The sequence below is a fragment of the Strigops habroptila genome, chromosome Z (assembly GCF_004027225.2).
Source record: "Strigops habroptila isolate Jane chromosome Z, bStrHab1.2.pri, whole genome shotgun sequence".
In the NCBI taxonomy this organism is placed as follows: Eukaryota; Metazoa; Chordata; class Aves; order Psittaciformes; family Psittacidae; genus Strigops; species Strigops habroptila.
Window position 1 is genome coordinate 15,472,194 of NC_044302.2, and position 16,707 is coordinate 15,488,900.

A 16,707-nucleotide genomic window follows, 5' to 3' on the forward strand; every position below is an offset into this window, starting at 1 on the left:
ATGACATAGAAAGTTAATGTTTGTGTTCTGCTTATTAAAATAAGAAGTGTCAGGAAACTGTGTGCAGGACTGAACAAAACCTGTGTATAAAGTTAAATCACGCTTTTGGGAGTAATAATATAGTTGCCTTAGTGCCTGGTTCACGGAAGGTAAATGGTGTATCAGTAGCAGGTGGTACGTTTGGCACTATATTTGCATTTAAAAGCAGACAAACACAGGCAATGCTGTTTGTGGTTGGTTTTTGTTTTGTTTTTAATTTAAAACAGTATTTAAATTGCCATCAAATGTAAAACAGTGGATTCAAGAAGAAAAATTCTTTCTTTCATCTAAATTATAGCAAAGCTGTTAACACTGTACCTCAGCTATTCCTAATGGGGGCCTGATATTAATTAGGGGAAGTTTTTGGAGGCTGTGAGCCATATCTAACATCTGCTATTATACTTTGCTATTTGTAAACCTTTGGCAAGGCCTGGTGTTACATTTTGCATGTAACTGGCAGATGCTGGAGTCTGTGAGAGTGTTCTGGACCTAACTGTCAGCTACATAACAACATAAGTGCTGTTGTGCTATGAAAGATAAAGAGCTTGCAGAACTGTCAAATGTGTGTAAAACAATGGCACTCTCACCCTGTCCACTGTGGTGTCCCAAGTACAGCGATGTTTTTGCATACTCTCCTTGGCCTGTTGCGTACATTTTGTAATGTGTCTCTCTGAATGCAGTCCGTGGTGCGGCAGATCGGATGACTTCTGTGGGTTTTCACTGATTTTTGCAGAACCCAGTCTTGAAAAAGAGGTTGGTAAAACCAAAATAATCCTTTTTGATCTTTGATTTGCACTTCAGAACAGCATAAGAATATATTTGAAACTATCTTAATTCTGAAACTGGATTCTGGAGGTGACTGCACATCCAAAGAAATTTTTGGCAACTAATGGAAAGCACATCTCGTGATTCGTTTGAGTTGGTCATTCTTTCTTGAGAATGCTAATTCTGTAGATTAAAGAAGATTGTCTCTAATCTGTGGTTAAATTCTTGCCATAAAGGAGTAAGTAGGAGTTTGGCAAGTGAATATGAAGATATGTTGGTATGAAGAACTTCTCTCAGAAGTAATAAGATTAAAAAAACCAAAAAAACCCAAACCACCCAAAACCCAAAAACAACAACAAAAAAACAAACCCAAAAAAACAACCAGAAGAATTATTTCTACATCCATAATGAAAATCCTTTGAAGATACTTTGCTTTCTGTGGTTGCTTCATTGCAAGAATAATTCTGCTATTTGTTAGGTCCAGTGTACTTTTCCTGTTTGAATACCTGTTCTTTAGTTTAATGTGCTGTGGTGCACTGTATGTAGAGAGATATACTTCTGTGTATATCCTTTTTTTATAAGGATTTTGGCTGTGCATCTGTGAAGCGCTGATTTACGTACTTGGTGGATTTCCCTCTTGGCCTGAAATTATCTTTTGGACTGGGCATTTTTTCTCAACAGATGTTTGAGTGAATTTTATTTGGTGGTTTTATTTTGTTTTCTTTTAGTTCTGTGTATATTTTTAATGATGCAGCATTAATTTGCATATCTGTATCATCACAAAAATGTAATAGAATTTTAAAACAGCCTGGAATCATCTTTAACATTTATTATAATTTGTGTTTCAGTATCGCACCATTCCTATTCTAAAACTGAAGAGTTACTTCGCATGTGCCAGTTTTGTGTTCCTCTGTATATTTCTGATACAGATGTTCATAATGCCAAAGTAAGTGTTAGTGTTTTAATAATTTATAATTCAAGTTAAGCAATAGCTAAAGTGAAACTCATGTGCATGAAACTTTTTACAGTCTTTTGGAGTTCCTGAAGGTTTACATTTAAGAAACATACACCTGTTAGGACTAATTTACACCTTAATAAATGAATGCAGTCATGTTGTTGGTATAACTGCCTAGATATCAGGATGAAAATAAAATAGAAATGTTTCTTTAATACTGTTTTTGCTTACTGCACACAGGGAGATGATCAGTTAAGTGTGAGATACTATTTTACAAGAATAGTTGGCTGTGAGCATATTGAGTAAGCAACAGAAAAATGGGATTACCTGGTTAATTATGTTCAGTGATCCTTTTGTCTGTAGAGATACAAGGAGGGAATTTTGAGCTGCTTCTTATACTCTGAGAAAGCAGACATTTGATAATTCTGAAGTTTGTAGTATTTGTTTTTCATGACTGTTGCAGTGCAATTTCCATGTGGTTTATGCAAGTGGTAGGGGTTCAGGCTGTCAGTGAGTAGTAGAACATCCTAAAGTAGGATTTGTGCCACAGAGCAACAATAACCTGTGCAATGTGATGGTCATCCAGTGCTATTAGAAGAAAAAGTCTATTTCAATTTAGAGAAACACTGTTAGCAAACGTTAGTCTTAGTTGTGGTTTGATTCTCCCCTTCCCTCCCCATTTAACACTGATTTGTTTTATGCTTTCTCTTCTGTTTAGAACTGCAAAACTGGGAATTTCCTTTAGCATTGTGGCAGTCATCATTGTACTCATTTTGTTTGTATGCTTTGCTGAGAAATGTATGGTAAGTTTATTTAAAACAAAAAAAGCTGCTTCTTTTCAGAAGCAGATGGATGTAATTCGGCACCTTGCTCTATCTTTTAGCGTGATGAATTCAGCTGTTAATTCCAATAGGAGTTACCAGAAGATTTTATTGCCTGAAACAGATTTTTATGTCTGAAAATTCTCACTGTAATTCAGAATTATTTGGGTGTCAGAATAGACGGGTAGGAGGAAGATACTAACACCCGCTGAGTGGGGTTGGGGTTTTAAAATTTATTTTTATTTTTATGTTTTTCCCTAATAGTAGTTTTGGTTTTAAACTTCATATTTGCTACACTGAAAAGAATATGAAAATAAAAATAAGTTTAAATGCAAGTTTTGATAATAATTTGTAAAGTCCCATGAAAATTACAAACATGAATAATCTATTGGCAACAATTTCACTGCTGTTAGAATTCCAAATTCACCATTACATCAATTAGGGCACTTTGCATTTGTAGTTCCTTTTTCTTTGTATTATTAAACATATGCAATTACTATATAAAAAAATACATAGTGACATAGAGACAGCCCATAGTGACATAGCGTTAAATGATACAAAATTAAAAAAAAAAATCTTTCTCCATTCCGAGAATTATCTGGAGGCATCTGTGGAGAGGGAAGGGATTTTAGGAAGTTCCTTACACTTGTCAAATCTATGTTATGCTAAACCATGGGTGGGAGGCAATTCTGAAGTTCTGTTGAGAACATGCCACCATCATCCTACAGCACAGTGGTGGTGGTGCTCTTGCAGGAAAACTGGTACAGAAAGACAGGGTCTCTTACAAATCCACGATCAAGTTGTGTAAAAGGGAAAGAAAAAACCAATATGATTACACTCTGTACACAGGACAAAGTTTTATGATTAATTTAAAAGTACAGTTAGATAGCATGTATGGATTTTATGTACCATAATGTTTTTCTATATATATGTATGGATGGTTTTTTGTATATAGGTTTGTCTATATATACACGTCTATGAAGAGAAAGAGGGAGAAGTGTGTGTATATGTGTGCATATATGTTTTCTACATATGAAAAAACACATGGAGAAAAGAAAAAGAGAATTCCATACTATAGTTGCATTGGGCTCGAGTTTTACACTGGGAGTGTTTTGGTATAGCACCTTGAATAACCCTTGCAATCATGAAAAACATGTTCTTTACTAGATGTTTTTCTTTGTAGCAACAGGTGGAAGATATAAGGATGGCAAGAAAGGGGACCATCTGATGGTTTTCAATTTAGTCATCTGACAATGTAGTTCAGATACAACATTACAGCTCAATAACAAAAAGAAAACCAACCCAAAACCATAGGTTATAACTATATTTTTATACATTTTTCTAAAGCTTTCAATCAGGTCATAATTTGTATTTTTAAAGCAGAAATTTGTATTTTTAAAGCAGAAATTCAGAAAAGTTTGGCACCCAGCCTCTTTGAAATAAGGAAGCATTATCTCTATTTTCAGATGTGAAAAGGCATTAGGCATTTGATCTGAATGACTAGCTTCAGGGCTCTAAATTAGGATTCCAGTGAAGACTCTTGACACTCTCCTGCAGGAAAAAAGTATTTTATATTTAGAAATCTTTTTGCCCATGTATCAAAGTGTTACCCATGCTACTAAAACAACCTAATTCTGTTTACAGAAGTGCTGCTCAGAACGCTGGCCTTTCCTGCGCTACCTTTGTGCTATCTCGGAAAAGGTGGAAACAATGCCTTTACTCAGGCTTCCCTTAGCAGTCATCACTATTGGTGCCTTGCTGATTATAGCCATTTTTAATTTCGTAAGTAATCACTTTATTCTGTGAATTTATTGTAACATCCACAGTTTAAGTAACTTCCTGTATTCTTTTCATCAAGTACTGTGCTTTTTGCTGCTTTTTCTAATATCTGATTTGCAATGTGAGTTGATTTACACAAGGATAATGCATGATGACATGTAAAAGCATTAGAAGTAAAAACTCACAGTTTGTAGAACTAAAAGTGCATGTGATAGACTTGAATTCTGTTTTACACCATCTTTTCTTGCTTTTAAGATGGAATTTACAATTACTATTGATTGTAATAATCATCACTAAGATATTCCTCCAATTTTCTTAATGTGGGTTTAAATGTGTGGCTGTAGCTGGTAGAAGTGTTAAGCAGCTTACTGTACTACTTGCTATTGCAATATTAATGCAGATGAGGGAGGGAAGAATATAGCTTGGCTCTCTTAAAACCCGAGATATTGTGGGTAGTTACTGCTAGACTAAGATGCAAATGGCATCTGTCTTTTAGCTGTAGTTTGAGTTATGTGCTGAACCTGGGATATATGCATTTGAAAAACAACCTTTTAGAGTTACCTCATGCTCATACTATTCTTCCATGTTATTTTTTTTCAAACAAGCTGTATGTGACACGTCATGTTAACAGTTAAACCTACTATCTAATAGGCAGCTACTAGAAGTGATGTCCTTCCAATCCCTCATGCTTCATCTGCCGTTCTTCTGATTCCCTGGAGAGTTTATTCTGAAACTCTGCAGAAAATGCTTGATTTTCTTTCGTAGCGTTGTTTTTCTGCTGGCTTAGGTCCTTGAATTGGCTCACAGTGGTGTCATGTGAACACCACCTGTCCTGAGTTCAGCTGTAACAGTAATTTTTCTTCTTAGTAGCTGGTGCAGTGCTGTATTTTCGACTTCAGCCTGAGAACAATGCTGATAACACACCAATGTTTTAGTGGCTCAGTAGCGCTTACTCTGATCAAGGACTTTTCAGTCTCATGCTCTGCCAGTGAGGAAGGGCACAGGAAGCCGGGAGGAAGCAGAGGCAGGACACCTGGCCCAAACTAGCCAAAGGGGTATTCCATACCACAGCACGTCATGCCCAGTGTGTAAACTGGGGGGAGTCATCCAGAAGGCCCAGATCGCTGCTGGGGTTGGGCTGGGTAATGGTCTGTGTGTGGTGAGCAATGGTATTGTGTTTTTTGTTTTATTTTCCCCTTTTAGTTTCATATTCTCTCCCCTTGTTATTTCCCTTATTGTTATTGGTGGTAGCAGTAGTGGATCTGTATTATACCTTAGTTACTGGACTGTTCTTATCTCAATCTGTGGGAGTTACATTCATTTGATTCTCTTCCCCATCCCTCTGGGAGCAGGGGAGAAGAAAAGGGGGGGAGTGAGTGAGCGGCTGCGTGGTTCTCAGTTACCAGCAGGGCTCAAACCACGACACCACCAGAGAGAGCCTGGAAGAAAACAGGAACAGCAGCTGTGAACCCAGGGGTGATACAGAACTGCGTGCGTATGCTAGTTAGCTCCTAGGTGAGCGTGGTCATAATGTGAAACATCACTCTGAATGAAAAAATGAGTAACTACTTGGCAATTTTAACCTTCTTACACCTCGTGCGTTCATATATGTTTACTACAGCTGTATGGGATATCACTGTATTTCAACACTTATGTTGCAGTAACACTGAAATATCAGATCAGGACACATTGTATAGTATATGGAGGAAAGCTTAACATTAGTGACTACCTGCTAAAAAGATTGTAAGGTGGTTTTGTTACTGTTCTTTTTTCCCCAATAAATCAAGACCACTGAAGGGAACAAACCTGCAAACTTCACTGGATCAAATGACCCATGTGCTACCACCTATGTGAGTACTGTCTTCATTTCTAAGATTAAACCAAAATGAGTCTTGGATGGTGTGTAAAATATAAATGGATGGCAGCATTTTGATATCTGTAATCTTTTTATGAAGGTAGAATTTTTAAATCATTGAACACAAAGACTTACTCGTGCCACAACGTAGTCCTAGGGATATTTTCTATCATTAGCTATGGTTTTACTCTGCATCTTTTTGGGATTTTTCAGAAGTCTGGAGTACTCACGGATAAAGCTGGAATCTTGGCTTATTTTGGTTACTCAGCACCTTTGAAAGGTGTTCTCGAGCATTTCAATAAGGATAGATTCATCACTTGCTAGTGACGCAAAAGGATTATTTCTGGGGGTTTCATTTTTTTTTACCTCTTTAATTCCAAACTAGCCTTCTATTTTGAGATCATGCAAATGTTTGGGATGTTCCTTTGTCATCTGGCAACTCCTTAGATGATGGACATGTTTGTGAACAAAGTGCACCAGGTTGCGCGAGGGCCCGCTCATTCAAGTCCTTACAATAAAAGTTATGCATACATAATGCACATTGTACTCATCTGGTAATTTCTGTTCTTGCATGTCTGTAAATCAGCCTTTTGGAAACACAACTCAACCCTGCCTTGAAGAAACTGTAAGTAGTGAATACACGTTACTTTAAAATCCAGATCTTTGAATATTATATGTATTACTGACAGCTGGCAGGTTCCGTTGCTGTATAAACCAGCTTTTTTAGGTATGTGACAACAGAAGAGTTCTTCATGAAATCAAGATGTCTCAGCTGCTGTTGCTGTGCTGAATAAAGTATGGGTTTGCAGTTTTTTGAAATTTCAGACTTAAAAGTAGATCTAAAACTTTGAGGAAAAAGCAGTGGAACAGAGTGAGTATGTTCAAGTCTGAGATGTGAGAGCTGTACTAGCAGTAAAGAATCTTACTAGAAGGAAAAGGCTTAAATGGTCAACAGACCTGTGCTAGCGTTCTCTAGGTAGTGGTTTCTTTTTCAGAGGTTTGGCATCAGGGTTATAAGTTTCGAGTGTTCATTACCTTTTGGAAGTTAGACTTGATGCCTTTGTGGGTGACAGAGGTGGTATAATACAATACTACATGGGCTCTGATCCTGAATTGCTCCATAAATTGTTCTGGTTTCACTTCAACAGAAGTGTGAGCTGTTTAGCTAAGAACCTCTCAGATCTGTGGTAGGTCTGTGATGTTGTGGGTGAAAATCTGTGCTTTGTACATAAAGAGAAATAAACTCTTCAGGAGCAGAAGCTGAGGTAATTTTGGAGTTGTTTGTAGACTGAAGTGTGCTAGCTCAGTGTCTTACACCTGTGCCCATGGCTGCAGGGAGCAATCCTGTCTGCACAGCACACTCTGTACCACCTGACAGTTTCAATGGTCCTGGCTGCATGGTGACCTCAGACACCACACTTGAACTGAGATTCTCTGGGACATTTTGCAGTAATTCCCTTGGATAATGGCCCCAGTTTGATAATGCTTATGAGCATCAAAATTCTTTCGAAGAAGTTGTGTCTAAGGTTGGGTAACAAGTCATGGTCTTCCCATGGTACTGGTGTAAGAGATGGGAATGGTATCTGCTTAAGGTTACAAAGGGGGAGCGCTGTCAAGAATAGAGCCAGAATGCTGGAGTTCCTGGTTCACAGTCTGTTCACTGGACTATGTACCTCCTTTAGGTTAGTCTTGAACTTTAAATAAATAATTGCTTAAATTAACATTCTTCAGAAGATAAATTCTCAATGTTCTTCAATTTTTATCTGTCACTGCTTATGTTGGTGTGATGCTTTTTCTTTAAAGCTTTTTGTTTGCCTTAATTAAAAAAAATAAACTTACAAAAGAAAGTATGAAGTTCAGCCTTTTAGTGCAATTAAAAAAAAAAATTAAGTGTATTTAGCAAGTGATTGTAATTTCTTCTATCTAAATTATAATGATTGTGAATTTAGAACATTTGCTATGGTTTGAAGGTCTCTTAGGCATAAAGCCTGAACAATGCAACTGCTCTTTCAATTCTTCTTTTACAGTATTATGCTTACTGCTGCATATTGGCGTTCATCGCTTGCTCAGTATTTCTTCAAATGAGCTTCGAACTCAAAGTTCTCCTCCTGTCCATTGCTGTGACTGTGTACCTCATCATTTTCAATACCGTTCAGCATAGAAATTTGAGCTTTTATGGCAACAGTACCAGGTGCAGTGTAAAGTTTTTTATAATTGATAATAATGTTTTATTAAAGGTATTAGATTTCTGTACACTTAGAGGAATGTTGAAATATCAAAATCATGTAAGTTGGACATGAAAAACCTTCCTGTAAAGTTAACGACATGAATTTTTAAAAAATTTTTTTAAAAGAAAGTGTTTTTTTCAGAAAAAATCTTTGATATGGTTTCTGAGAGCTCTGAGAGCTCAGCTTAAGTTAAAGCCTAAGAGGTAGAACATTACTTCCATAATAAGGTTGATCTTCTGTTAAACTATGAAGAAAAGCCTTGGTAAGGTCTGATGCTCAAGCTTGTGAGACCTTGCTAGTCAGTAGGTTAGTGAACTCTTCATTTACCTTACTAACTGCATGTATTTTGAAAAGTAACAGCAATTTACCAATCTAATTGAAGAAACTATAAAAATACTTAAGAAAAATCTTGTGAAAGGGTTTTATTGTTCAGTTGTAAGTCTGTCTCAGATTCTCAGCATAGTCTCATAGCTGAAGATTAGGAAGAATTTATTTTGCAGAGCCTATGAGCTGTCAGCACAGCTCAAAAAAGCCTAAATGAGCTCTTAATTTAGCCCAGGCTATTCATATAATGAGAACTTAGTTTGATGCAATTGTGAAAATTAATGGATGTGATAAGGCAGACTAATCTTACTATGAAATATGAGTGGCCTCTCAGATTTGTATGGAACTATATACAAGTGTGATCTCTAATGACTGTCTTTGTTTTAGCAATTCAGTTTTTTATTCATTATCATCTTTCCTCCCACGTACATGAAATTTTCTTTTCCTGCTTCCACTTGTGTTGTCTGTGTTTTTGTGGGGCAGCATGGAGTGGAAAGCTGCAACTTGGGGCAGTGGAAATTAAGATGGCTCCATTATGATAAAGACATGTTTACTTGAACACCTCACTACAATAGCTACTAAACAAAGTTTCAGCACCCATTTTGTCATTGTGGGAAACGCAGTTCATGTGCTGAACTGAATGATAATCGTTTCTCATTGTTAGGATAGGGCCTATAACCAGATAGGCACTGGCGCAAATGATCAATGGCATTAGTGGTGGATGTCTGAACAAGGACACCCTCGTCTGCTGTGCTCTTCTTCTTCTCCTCTTCCCCCCCAACCCTTAATCATGTGGATTTTCTTAGAGAATACAGATGACTTTGTATTGCTTTCTTGTTTTCAGGCTTTTCATCAAAGAGCCAAGGATAACAACTAATTTATATCTGGTTCTGTTTTACATAACCCTGATTTTACTTGCAAAACAGGTATGTATTTAAAAAGCAATAGGTTAGTTCTTTTACTTGCAGAAAGTTGATTTAAATAAAATGCAAAAGTGTTGTTCATTGAAATTGTGCTCTAAATGAGTACATATTTTAATATGAGTACATATTTTATATGTGTATGAGTAAATGAGTACATATTTTTAATATATTCTTGTACTTGGTTGTAGATAACGTACTCACTTGTACTTACAGATAATGTAAAACTTTTTACTGTGAAGGGATGGGAACATTTTTATATTTTTCAACAGTGTTTGCATTACAGAAGTCACAACTTTAAAATTCTTCCACTTTGAATCTATCTCTATTTTTATGTCAATATTAGTTATAAATAAAGGCAGTAATTCTAGATAAAAATAATCACCATATTATTAAAATGTCATTTTGGTAAATACACCTCATGTATTTGTACTGACTGCTTCCTATTTTTCTGACCTTCATTCTCAAAGCACGTTTTTTATAACTATATGGGCTCAAAAGGCCTGGAAGGAACTTTATTGCTACTACGCTTTTGAAATAAATTGATTAGTATTTTTCAGCAAGATATTATATAGCTTTGATTTATCATACTTTGTCCCTTTGCAGATTGACTATTACTGTCGACTGGATTGCCTGTGGAAGAGTAAGTTTAAAAAAGAACATGAACAGTTTGAAACAATGGAGAATGTTAACAGGCTCTTGCTGGAAAATGTGCTTCCAGCACATGTTGCTGCATATTTCATTGGTGAAAAACGAAATGAGGTATGTTTAGTCTCTGCTATGTGAAGGGCACTAAATTGGAGTTCTGTGACATAGAGTGCCATGCTAACAAGCACACAGAAGTCTGTAAGGGTCTTCACTGTTTGCCTCTTGGGTTGACCTTGTCATCCCAAGAATCTGCTGTCCGGATGGCCTCAGAAAAATGCCAACTTTTAGTGTTGGCCTCTGAAATCTGTTTTCAGAATTGGTAGTCCAGTTTCAGGACACAGTTTCAGTTTGGCAAATATTTAAAAAGGATTTACTGCTTTCTAAAGACCATGTTTTACCACAGAAGATAGATAGCTCTTAATTTTGAAGAAGTTATTTGAGGAACAGATAGTATCTCCTTGGTAACAACCCAGTGAGAAGTTCATTGATAATCTTTTTCTATTTTTAAGACGTCTATCTTATTCTGCCAGCATGCCATTAGAATAAATATTGCTGATTTCACAGCCATGGTGAGTGTCAGAAGACTGGCCTTGTCAAGAATAGATGAGAATCTTCAAGATATATAGATATCTCAGCTTTTCTTTAGGCAAGTCATTTTTGTTGATGGTTCTGGTAAAATGTGAGATGTCCACTGTGAAGTACTGGAGGTGACTTCATGGGAAGCTGTAATGTGATTAGTTGTTACAAACAATAATCATCGTTTTGAATACCTGTGGCATAAGGTGACTGCTGACAACATGTGAATATATTGTTTTCCTGTAGGACTGGTACCATCAATCTTACGACTGTGTCTGTGTCATGTTTGCATCAGTACCAGATTTTAAGGTGTTTTATACTGAATGTGATGTCAATAAAGAAGGCCTGGAATGCTTGCGGCTGTTAAATGAAATCATTGCTGATTTTGATGAGGTAATTAAGCTTCTGGCAAAAATGGCCTGGACTACATATTTACGGCAAAATAAAATGTTTCACTAGATCTGTGAGCACTGGGGTTGGGGGAGGGCTGTTATGCTGAACTAAATTCTGACTTCAGCCTTGCTATCTTGAAAGATATATTCCCATCTGATGGGGTTTTTCATTTACATCACCTAATGCATTTGTAGTATGGTTTGAAAGTCCTGAATTAAGGACTTTATTTCAGTACTTCAGTGCTTTTATTTCTCCTGTGAGTGGGTAGAGGAGTACTGAAACTAATGCTCAGTACTTTATCTGACCTTCATGTGATTGATCGTATTGCTAGAGATCTTTAGCGCTTATTGTAGACAGTGTAAGATTTCTGGCTAAATCCTGCACTGAAATATGGTATTAGAGTCTCAAGTTTCTGTTTTCCTTCCCTTCAAAACCAGCTCTTGTTAAAACCCAAGTTCAGTGGCGTTGAAAAAATAAAAACCATTGGAAGCACTTACATGGCAGCGGCCGGCCTCAGTGTTACACCCGGCCAAGAGAACAACCAGGTGCGTTGTCGCTGAAATCTGCCCTTAACTATTCTTTGTGTACTGGGGTGCATTTCAAGGTAACAAAACGTAATGTGATACCAAAGAGAAAATAAATCACCAAGAGTGACTTTCTGAAATATGAAAAAAGATTATAAAAGTGTACTGTCTGCTGTTGAATTCACTATTTGTCTCCTAGTTCCATTTTTTTTTTTCTAAGTGGGTATTAAACCTGTAAACCCAGCATACTTTTTACATCTTTAATCTTTGATTCCAGTAACTTAACATTTCTGGATGCATAATAGAATAGCTCTCGTAATAGGGAGGCCGAAGAATGGCTGCCAAAGACAAGGCCATCTCAGGACTGGACAGTAAGCTTTTTGTCACACCTCTTAACTGGCACATAAAGGGAATCCTCAAGTGCCACGTTAGATCTGAATCTGAAACTGTCTCCCAGAAGAATGAAAACCAATTTCTGTACTCAGGCTCACTTTCACGATCACAGGTTTGTGTGTGACATTAGGATACACGTATATAATATCTACAAAACATGCAAAATGAAACCTGAAATCCTAAAGGCCAGACAGAAATTCATTATAAAATTAAATCATGCCATGCTTGTTGCCTCATAGCCATTCTGGTTGATTTTATGTAGTTTTTAAAATCCATTCTGAATGTTTGTTGAATGTGTAATTCTGCACAGTGACAAGTGTGAATGCTCTCATCCTTATAAATACATACTTTATGCACTGATAGTATTGGTTTGGAATAGTGGCCTGACACAACCTTCTGTGTCATGACTTGATCATTAATATGTGTCATGAATTGTTCAGGATAAGGAGAGACAGCATGCTCACATTGGGATTATGGTGGAATATGGGATTGCCTTGATGAGTAAACTGGATGGCATCAACCGACATTCCTTTAACAATTTCCGCCTTCGTATTGGTAAGTTCAGTTTGTGAAGAACATGAACTCTGCAGTAAAAGTTAAAAATGAGGTAGGATGACTTAGGTAAATTGCTGAGTGCTGGGGAGCCCTTCTTGCCACTGAACACAGTTTTGTAACAGGATTGTTATAAAATGATGAATAGCCAAAGGCAGTGCTGTCTAGTCTAGCTTTTTACATGTGCCAAGTTCCTTCATGGATGGGCTGTTCTAATCACTGGAGGGAGCAGTATGAAGGCTGCAGCTGGATGAGTTTGGAGAATGTTAAAGGTACCGGTGAAGAGTGAAGTACCCTCTTATTAACTGTTGACTAAAGACAGGATTGTGATTATACAAATGTCCATTTCTGTGTATTACAAGGAGGAATTTTACTTTGGCATGAACTGTGCCCCAGCTCTTTTTCGGACTTCCCATTTTACACCGAATGAGTCACTTCACGTCTCCTGAGCAACAGTGCTAATATTTATAGACCAGTGTCAACACCACTTGCTAGAAACATGTGTAGGGTAAGGGGGTTGTTTTGCTTTTGTTTTTTTCTTTTCCTCTGAAGCTCGTGACTTACAGCTAATACTGAAGGTAGAGATCACATCACTTTCTGCTTCAGTAATGACACCCACTCTTGTTTATGCAGGGATAAATCATGGCCCTGTGATTGCTGGTGTGATCGGTGCCCGGAAACCTCAGTATGACATCTGGGGGAACACTGTCAATGTTGCCAGCCGCATGGAGAGTACAGGGGAGCTTGGGAAAATTCAGGTAAACATACGAGCCTGGAATGTCTAAGAAATTGTTTCTGATTGTTTATTGTGAATAATCAGAAGAATTTCACAAGCTTCTCCTTCTTTTCACACAAAGGTCACAGAAGAAACAAGTAAAATACTACAGGAGTTGGGATACTCATGCGAATGTAGGGGACTCATTAACGTCAAAGGCAAGGGAGAACTGAGGACTTACTTTGTTTGCACTGAGATGGCCAAATTCCAAGGTATGGGACTGAACTGAGGCTATGATGAACTTGATCAAAATAGACTTAGAACTGCCTCCCTTCTGTGAAGACTTAGAATTTCTCTCCTTATGTGAAGGACTTACTCTAAAACCATACGTATATTATTCGTGTTTCTTCTACATCTCAAGATAAGACAATGATTTGTTATTTTTGTTTTTTTTCAAGAGGAGAAGTTCTGAATAGTTCCTGGAAGGCTCGCAGCCACCAGCCTGAAAAAGGCTACCTTTTCCTGTATCGATTTGGGGATTTACCTGGAATTATCATGAAGCATTTTCAGTTAGTTCCTTTCCTTACCTGCACTGTGGGAGTTTAACAGCTCCAGTACCAAGAGCTGTGGATGCACAGCAGAACTCATTACTAGGTTGGAACATTCCACCACTTGGTTCTGCCCCACACCTTCTTACTACAGTATTGCATTTGTCACGGACAGCGAGGTGACGCTCTGGGTGCTGTGGATCCTGCTTTTAGTGCTAACCAGACTGCAGAGTGGAAGACGCTGACTAATGGGAAGAGGATCGCAAGTAAACTCAAATATATCCTGTGACAATTGTGCTGAGCTCCTTTGGGAAAGAAGAATTGCACAGCATCGGATCCCTGTTTCTTTGTCTTTGCCTCCTCGACAGCATACATCGTACTGCGCAAATGTTTTTGTGACCAACAGTTCTTCAGAGCTAACTTTCATCCAGTTTGGCATGTTTACATTACATGTCCTCCGTTGTGTTTCTGTGTGTCTGTACTGGTATCTGCATGCACATTCTGTACAGTCACCTAAGCGAGTGTCTTTAAAGTTCTGGCTTTAAATGTAAAAACATAGGCCCAACCTCGAGGAGCACTGGGCACCTGTGGTTTGTCCTCGTGCTTGATTAGACAGGCTCTGAGGGCAGCTTGTGCTGCTGGCGCCAGCGGGAGCTCTGTGTGCTGGCTGCATTGAGGGCACTTATGGGATCAAAAATAATCTGGTTTGAATTGTTTGGACACTGAAGAGCAGACTTATAAGGTCAGATTAGCAGCAGTAGCAGATACTGTATAGACAGAACTGTGTCTGAGGTGGATTTGGGTTTTTTTTTTCTGTTCTTACTTCCTTAATTTGACTAGCCTCTGGCTGGTTTATGTACCTTTTAAAGGCAATGCAGTTTTGGAACAGATTGGGTTTGAAGGCTACAAAAGGATGAGGGGAAAAAACATATTCATAATGGAAATGTTTCAGCAGAGCCTCAATACTGGAAGTACATGCAGAGTGTTAGTAAGATCATCACAGAAATGGACTTGCTGACATTGGTTTAGTTTGTTAACTCTTAAGCTGTTAATGGCTTTTGCTGTTTTCTAAACTAGTGTTTTTCTACTTATTGCAGTCACTTAGTCTGCTTTCTGTTGGTGGAGATGGTAGTATTTTGTAAGGCTAACAAACAGCTTGTGCCCAATTACAGGTATTAACTAAGGATGGATCCCCCCTTCCCCAGTACACCACATGTAGTATGATGATGCAGCATGGTGGTTAAGGAGTTCAACATCAATTTTGTTAAGCCTTACTCTTTTACAAACAAAGCAGTGTTTACTAATCTTTCTGGGTTTAGTACTAACCCATACCAGAAAAGTGTTTAACAAGCAGTCCTACGCATCACTGCCACTTTCCAATGACTGTGTGATTTCTCTAGAAGATGGAGTGACTATGTTTCAAGACAGGAAGAAGTCTAAATATTGGCCAGCTGTGGATTAAACATTGTGCTTCTAGCCTTTGTCAATTTGGTAGGTCAAACCTGTGCCTATAGCAAGTCTCCAACAAGAAATGGCAGGTTAGGAAACTCTGAGGTTGACTGGGTCATGCATGGACTTGCTGAAGGACGTTTCGTACTTTTCTTGTTAGTGTAAGGTCAGTGTTGTAGTTGAATAAACTTTAAAATGGCTTTTGCTACTCCTGTATATTGTATGTTTGTAGTAACAGATGCTCAGCAAGTGCTTGTTTTGAGATATTTATTTATTGTTTTCTAAGGACCACGCATGCATCAAAGGCTCTTTTTGGCCTTTGATACTGTACGTTAGGTGAAGTGACTATTTGCCTCATGAATGTTTTGCCAAGTGTGTTGTGCCTGGAGCTGGAGCTGGCTCTTAAAAGTGTCCCCGGTCGCAGACCTGGTAGGATGTAGATGTAAGTTATCTGTGAAAGAAAATTCCCCGTCTGTAACAGCATTTTGAAATGCTTTTATTTACACTGTACTGCCAACCTGCTTGGGCATAACTTCAACTGAAGCTCACTTCCAGAATGGGTATAGAGAGTTGCAGCTTCCAAACAGAAATAACTTGAGGTGTTGCATGTTTAAGAGGACACAATGCACTTGTGCTGCTCGCCCAATGTCCGTGTGCTATGCAAGGCACGCCTGGGAAGTGAGATGGCGTGTCACAAAGGAGTTGGATCTGGGGATGACTGAGGACTGATTTCTCATCAGAACTGGAACTGTGTAACATGAGAGCTATATTCAACCACCGAAAAAGTTCAATTTAAGCAGCAGCTGTATTTAAATAATTGTTTTCAACAGTTCTTGTGAGAGCAAACTGTGAAATTTAAGATCAAGGAATAACCTTGTTAGCAAAACCCTTCTTTATAGCATTATTGTTTCCTTAAACTGAAAAAACATTTGAAGAGCTAATAAAGTCTTGAACTAGCAGTCTATTTTAAAGAACAAACTTTTGGTTTTACCATTAAATAAAAAACTTCCTGAAACTTGTTTGGGTTTGCAGTGATTTTAAAGATCCCCATGAAAAGGAGGTACATTTCTTACACCCCAGAGTTAATAAGATTGCTTTTACTTGTAAACTCACCACTTACTATTTCTACTTTTTTTTTGTTTTTTTAAATTGTGCTGGTGGAAAATATGTTGTAAAATCTCTTATGTCAACAGCTACAAAATAGTTTCAATACTTTGTTTTCT

At 37.8% G+C, this 16,707-nt stretch overlaps 1 protein-coding gene across 2 annotated transcripts in view; it reads left to right on the plus strand.

Annotated features, from left to right (window-relative positions):
- The window catches only part of ADCY7 (adenylate cyclase 7), a 67,849-nt gene extending 51,350 nt beyond the window's left edge, over nucleotides 1-16,499 (plus strand). The window contains exons 13-27 of one of the 2 annotated variants that reach the window (XM_030471080.1): nucleotides 720-792; nucleotides 1,653-1,750; nucleotides 2,478-2,562; nucleotides 4,225-4,362; nucleotides 6,147-6,209; nucleotides 6,801-6,839; nucleotides 8,242-8,405; nucleotides 9,611-9,692; nucleotides 10,293-10,448; nucleotides 11,157-11,303; nucleotides 11,741-11,848; nucleotides 12,661-12,775; nucleotides 13,406-13,530; nucleotides 13,630-13,759; nucleotides 13,946-16,499. In XM_030471080.1, the coding sequence (XP_030326940.1) occupies nucleotides 720-792; nucleotides 1,653-1,750; nucleotides 2,478-2,562; nucleotides 4,225-4,362; nucleotides 6,147-6,209; nucleotides 6,801-6,839; nucleotides 8,242-8,405; nucleotides 9,611-9,692; nucleotides 10,293-10,448; nucleotides 11,157-11,303; nucleotides 11,741-11,848; nucleotides 12,661-12,775; nucleotides 13,406-13,530; nucleotides 13,630-13,759; nucleotides 13,946-13,959 (1,537 nt within the window). In that variant the 3' untranslated portion in view covers nucleotides 13,960-16,499. Of the gene's footprint in view, nucleotides 1-719; nucleotides 793-1,652; nucleotides 1,751-2,477; nucleotides 2,563-4,224; nucleotides 4,363-6,146; nucleotides 6,210-6,800; nucleotides 6,840-8,241; nucleotides 8,406-9,610; nucleotides 9,693-10,292; nucleotides 10,449-11,156; nucleotides 11,304-11,740; nucleotides 11,849-12,660; nucleotides 12,776-13,405; nucleotides 13,531-13,629 lie in introns of both variants that reach the window. The other variant, XM_030471079.1, reaches the window with a different exon arrangement.
- The last annotated feature ends 208 nt before the right edge of the window (nucleotides 16,500-16,707 follow it).